The following is a 5,627-nucleotide window of genomic DNA, read 5'->3' on the forward strand; positions in this document are numbered from 1 at the left end:
GCCCAAAAGTCCCACGCGGGCGCCAGCCACTTTGGCCTGGTCCGCAGTCCACTGGCCCAAATAAGATTTTGGCCCAAAAGCCCAGGGCAGAGCTAGGGGTTTCTTTCTGGCCATTGATCTTGATCGGACGATCCAGAGCGATTTTCGCTTGAACAAACTATGAGGAGAGGAAGCCCCGACCGCAACCCTAGCCCATTCTGTTTCCCTCGCCCCTCTCGATCTCTCTCTCGTGACGGCGGAACCACGGGGTTGCGCCCCGGCCGGCGGTGGCGGCGGAGGAAGCCACCGTGCCGCGCGCGCCTCCTTTCCGTTCCCGCTTCTCTTTCGCAGAGAGGACTAGGCGCGAGCCCCTCCTCTGATTTGTTGCTCTGTCCCGCACGCCGGGGCATCGCGCTGCTCCGGTCACTGGCAACGGCGACGAGCGCCACCGCGCCTCCCTTCCTTTCCTATGGCAGAGAGAGAGAGGGTCGGGCTTGCGCCCTCCTCTACTGCACTTGCGCCTCGACGGCGCCTCCATCCTGTTGGAGTAGCGGTTGGGCATGGCTGCGCCGGCCGCCGGCGTGGACAGCAAACCACCGTGGCGCGCGATCCCCTTCCGATTTCCCTTTCTTTTCTGTTATTTCTCCCTCCACCACCATATAAGGCTTCGAGCAGTGGAGATTCAGGGAAGAACGGCGCCCCTCTGCCCCCTGCCGGCGTGTGCGTGCACCCGTAGATGGGCGCACCGCCGTCAAGCGGTTCAGCGGCGGCGCCATGTTTCGGCGACCGTGTGGTCTCTTTGCCCCCAAAAGGGGGTGGTGTTCTTCTTTTCGATGCCTCCGCTTGCCGATGCGCATCGAGATCGAGAGGAACGGCGCGGCCAAGACGGCGGCACTCTTTGCCGGCGGGCCCAAGGCCCTTCTCCGGTGATCTTATTTGCCCTATCTAGGGTTCTTTGGGAGGGGGAAAGATTTTCTTTTGTGTTCTTTTCTACTGAAAATCCTAAACCAAACCTTGTCTGATACCATTGATAGAACTTTGGATCGTATAGGCTTAAGGATTAGTAGTAGCTCTAGCTTCTCGAGCTCCTGGTGCCGACCATGGTGCCGGTGATGGCAGAGAGTAGTGGGGTGGATGCGGCTGAGATGTATGGGCACTTGCGGCGGCGGAGCTTCCCATCGCTTCAGTGCCTCCCTCTGGATCGGATAGGGTTAGGAGTAGGAAATAGTGGCGGTGACGAACCTCGTACCTTGTGCACCTGGTCCCCACCTCCTCTTTATAGCACTGTGCGATAGGGGCCCACCAGCCTTGCTTGGGCTGGACGCCCCCGATCAAGGTGTGGGTCAAGGGCCCAATGAGCCGTTGGGCCCATTGGTGGAGAGATCAACCTAACAGTTCCTCCTCCTCTGTTTTTGCTGGACCGCTAGCTGCATGCAACGCAATGCATGCTCTGTTTTTGCTGTCTCACGTTGCTTGAAGATTGAATAGTATACATTGACTCATTTCAGTCTATTAGAACAAATCCGAGACCACCGTCGATCATCCGAGGACCAAGCAATCACACGAGCACGACACCGAGATTTCTTAATGAGGTTCATCGATATGTCAAAGCTATAGTAATCATTTGGCAGGAAAATCTAATCTATGCATGGCAGAACCTAACAGTTGAACAATCTTTAGATATATAGATACAAGTGCTTCTAAGTTTTGACATCAAGTCTAGGTAGGTTGTACTCAACATGAATATAATTAACGGACTAAACAAATACAGCAATCTTGGAATGCATAAATAATCCCTCAAGGCCAGCATCCCAATCAAAGGCAAGCGGACCATAAGCCAAATTCCTTTAGTCAGAACCAACTGATCTCTTCGGAATTGCTTCAACCAAATTCCAGTAAGTGCCTCCTCTGGAGAAGGCCACCTCCAAGTTGTCGCAGGATCCTATATTTAGTTCCTCAAGGGCTGGAAGCTGCTGCAAGAGACCCTCTGGTAGTGTCTGTAACCATGGGCATTCAGAGATATCTAGCTTCTTAAGCCGAGGAAATGATACAACTGCCACTTGTCCTGCCTCCTCCTGGTGCAATCCCCTTAGCTTAGGCATGTTGTAAAGTATCATGGTTTCCAACTTAGGAAAGAATGTTGATGGAGAAATACCGGATTGCCCAATGTCAGTGTCGTCATTACCAACACATATACTTGTCAAACTATGGAAATTTTCCAAACCCAAGTACATGAGGCAGGGAAGTTGCCATAATGGCGGAAGATCGGTGCACTTCAGGCAAAAATCTAGACGGAGTTCACTAAGATGTTCTAACTGTGTAGAGTCATGCATCCATGATGGCAATTTAGCACCAGCATAATTAGATAGCAGCAAGACCTCAAGCCTTTTATGAGGACGAAGGGCCTCTAATATTCCTTCTGCATTAGTATCCACTTCAGATCCAATGTCTGTCAATGAAGGTCCATAGTACCAATCAAGTGATAGTCGTTTCAAATTATGCTTGGCAGACAAATTCCCATGTTTAGCATTTTCTGCACTTTCCACTTTTCCCAGTGCCATCAAATGAAGAGAACCACCTAGATTCAAATCTTCCAGTTGATCAATTCCACGGCCTACATCACTATCAACGACATAACATGTCAATGTCTGCAGAGAATTCAGCTGACTAATACCTTTTGGCATGCGCTCCAAACGATTACACCCAACAAGGAAGATATGTCGGAGACTACTCATACATCTCATGTGTTCTGGTAATTTCTTAAGGCTTCGACAACCCATGAGATTCAGTGTTTGCAGGTTATACAACTTGGTAATGGCTTCAGGCAGTGCAGATATACTAGAATAAGAACAATCTAGGTAGCGAAGATGTTTCAACTTTGTCATATGTGTCTCGAATAAGAATGTCTTCAGTGCTCGCAAGGACAAGAATTTTGACCTGGCCATACTCAGAGGAGTCACATACCCCTTCCTCTCCTGTCGGACTAATATCGTGCGGGGTCGGGGAGCTAACATTTTCTCCATGGCTGCAATAGTACTATTAGTGACGTAATCGACAGACAAGTGTTGAACCTCATGATGTAATGAACTGATATATGTGGGTCCTTCCAGAATTTCTTGACATGGTGAAGATTCTTGCAGAATAGAGCAATCATTTCCGATAACAGAGCAAGCAAGGTCATGCATGAGATCATGCATCTTGCAAGTAGTTGGTCGGTGCATGAACACATCTTCAAATCCAGAGAGCAGATCCCTTCGAATCTCCACATCTAATTCGAGGAAACATCCCCAAACTAGCACATCAAAAATGTGGTTTCCCCTTGTTTCTGATACAATAAAGTCATTTGCCATCCATAATTGGATTAACATGTCTTTATCCATTGGGCTATCCTTGGGGAAAATAGCACAAAAGGAAAAACAAATTTTTGCTTCAAATGACAAGTGATCATAGCTTAGCTGTAGTGCAGGTACAATCCCAATAGTTGCAAGGATGTCATCTTTCCAGACATCACTCTCCAGAACAGAAAACCACTGACTATGATGCTTCGAACGAAGTAAAGCTGCTATGGTCTTGATAGCAAGAGGCAATCCCTTACACTTATGAACAATGTTCTTTTTGACTGAAATCAATTCTTCTTGTTTTTCCACATCACTTCCAAATGTTTTTCTACGAAAAAGCTGCCATGATTGATCCTCATTTAGAAGTGATATCTGATGCGGAGGACATGTACCCATTATAGAAGCAACTTGATTGTTGCGGGTTGTCACAAGTATAGCACTACCTGAGTCAGCATGTGAGCATAGCAATGATCTCATATCATCCCACTTCTGCCTATCTTCATTCCAGACATCATCCATCACTAGGAGGTACTTTTTCTCTCCCAACACTCCAATAAGTTCTTTCTGCAGTGCCTCCGTCTGAGTCAAATCACACTTCTTCATCGTGGCCACTTCTATTACAGATCGTATAATTTCTTCGATAACGAACTTGTCAGAGACACAGACCCATAAGACCAACTGAAAATGATGCGCCACTCTATGGTCATTGTGCACAAGTTGAGCAAGGGTGGTCTTACCAATTCCCCCCGTACCAACAATAGGGAGCACAATGACATTATTATCATTTTTGGCGGAGTGGTCTAGCAAAATCTTCACCACTTGGTCCTTGTCATCTTGTCTTCCGACAATATCTGATTCATTGACACAAGAATGTGTTTGTAGATGAACAATAATTCGTGGCTCGACATGTTGTAGGAAATGGAAATTGTTCATCTCCACAACCAGTTCATCTATCATTTGAAGGGCACCCTTCATCTTCCAACTCATGTAAACACCGAAAATAACCGGACTATTGATGGTGAAGTAGCCCAGCGGCTGAAATGAAAACAAATACAAACCATTTAAAGGGCCTCCATTTTTGTTCAAATTAAAACCTTAAATATTCAAAGGCTTCCATTTCCAAATAAAATGAATTGAAAACACATGAGAGAAAGATAGGACGGGGACCAACCTTGCGTGCGGTGGGGCGTCGCCGGAGCTTGGCGGCATGGCGGCGCAGCGCCTCGTAGCGGAAGTCGTCGAGGACGTCGTCGGCATGGTAGGCGGCGGTCTTGAGGTCCTTGATCCACCGGCGGACGGCGGGGTCTGTTCGGCTCTTGGCCTCGGCGTCCAGCAGGATGCTCTGGACGGCGGCGAGGGGGCGCTCTAGCTTCCGGCGGGACTTGCCCAGGCCCCACGCCCGCAGCAGCTCTGTCACCAGCACGTCGCCGGCCATCGCGGCCAGGCTTCCCAGCAGCGGCATGAGCAGGGAGCCCATCTCAGGCGGTCGCCGCCGGTCGCCGCCGGTCTCTGGTGTGTGGGTCAGTTGGTTGGCAGCAGCCCAGGAGTGTGCGAAAGAACGAATATGAAGAAAATAAGTTGTTCGGGTCATGTCTGGTGGCATTTCTGGCCCACTCAATCATCAATTGCCCACTCAATCGGTCGTTCACGATGTCTTGGACAGGTGGCCCATCGTTGTCTACCTTCCATTCGGCCCTATCCCATCCCCAGCTCTTTTTTTTTTTGCGGAATCCATCCCCACCTGCTGGCACAAGATATTTTGTTAGACGCTCTCGTCGCTGCCACATGTCATGTATTCGGTGTTTTCCTAGAATTTTTATTATTTTTCTATACGCATTTTTGTGTTTTAGATGATTTTTTTGCCCGGTTTTTCTAAGGTTGTGGACAAAAAATACAAAAAAAATCGCAAGGAAAAACATGTTTTTTTTTCTTTTATGAAAGACATAGAATTGCTTCACGTCGAGATATAGATTTGTTTCTTCAAGAGACACAATTGTGAATGTCAGAAATGAAAAAATATATATGTTTTCTTTTTTACTTGCTTCCGTGAGAGGCAAAGTTATGAAGAAGTAATCTATGCCTCGAAGAAAGCCACACGGGAGTTGTGAGGACCATATGCCATGATCGGGTTTTCGTAAGAGAAGGCCATGATTGGGTTGTTATTACAGAAGACCTTCAATTCTAAAGTATTGTTTATATTAGCATTCTTCACTGAAAAGTGTTCCTCTCCATGAACTACTATTAGGACCACCATGCTCCCACTTTTTAGTCGGATTTTTAGTAAAAGAAAATGCGGTTTAGTGGATCCAA

General features: G+C 47.7%; 1 protein-coding gene across 1 annotated transcript; it reads right to left on the reverse strand.

Annotated features, from left to right (window-relative positions):
* Nucleotides 1-1,633: 1,633 nt before the first annotated feature.
* Nucleotides 1,634-4,872, reverse strand: LOC123154714 (putative disease resistance protein RGA3). Its single transcript, XM_044573364.1, has 2 exons — nucleotides 4,489-4,872; nucleotides 1,634-4,352 (listed from the first exon to the last, which is right to left on the reverse strand). Exons 1-2 carry the CDS (start codon nucleotides 4,792-4,794, stop codon nucleotides 1,827-1,829), a joined length of 2,832 nt encoding a protein of 943 aa, XP_044429299.1. The 5' UTR covers nucleotides 4,795-4,872; the 3' UTR covers nucleotides 1,634-1,826.
* Between the last annotated feature and the right edge of the window lie 755 nt (nucleotides 4,873-5,627).

The sequence above is a fragment of the Triticum aestivum genome, chromosome 7A (assembly GCF_018294505.1).
Source record: "Triticum aestivum cultivar Chinese Spring chromosome 7A, IWGSC CS RefSeq v2.1, whole genome shotgun sequence".
NCBI lineage: Eukaryota > Viridiplantae > Streptophyta > Magnoliopsida > Poales > Poaceae > Triticum > Triticum aestivum.

Bases quoted from the DNA above. Each gene is read 5' to 3' on its own strand.
- LOC123154714 (XM_044573364.1), bottom strand. From the start codon at position 4,794: ATGGGCTCCCTGCTCATGCCGCTGCTGGGAAGCCTGGCCGCGATGGCC. The intron at 4,353-4,488 runs GTTGGTCCCCGT...TTTTCATTTCAG, and splicing joins GACGCCCCACCGCACGCAAG to CCGCTGGGCTACTTCACCAT.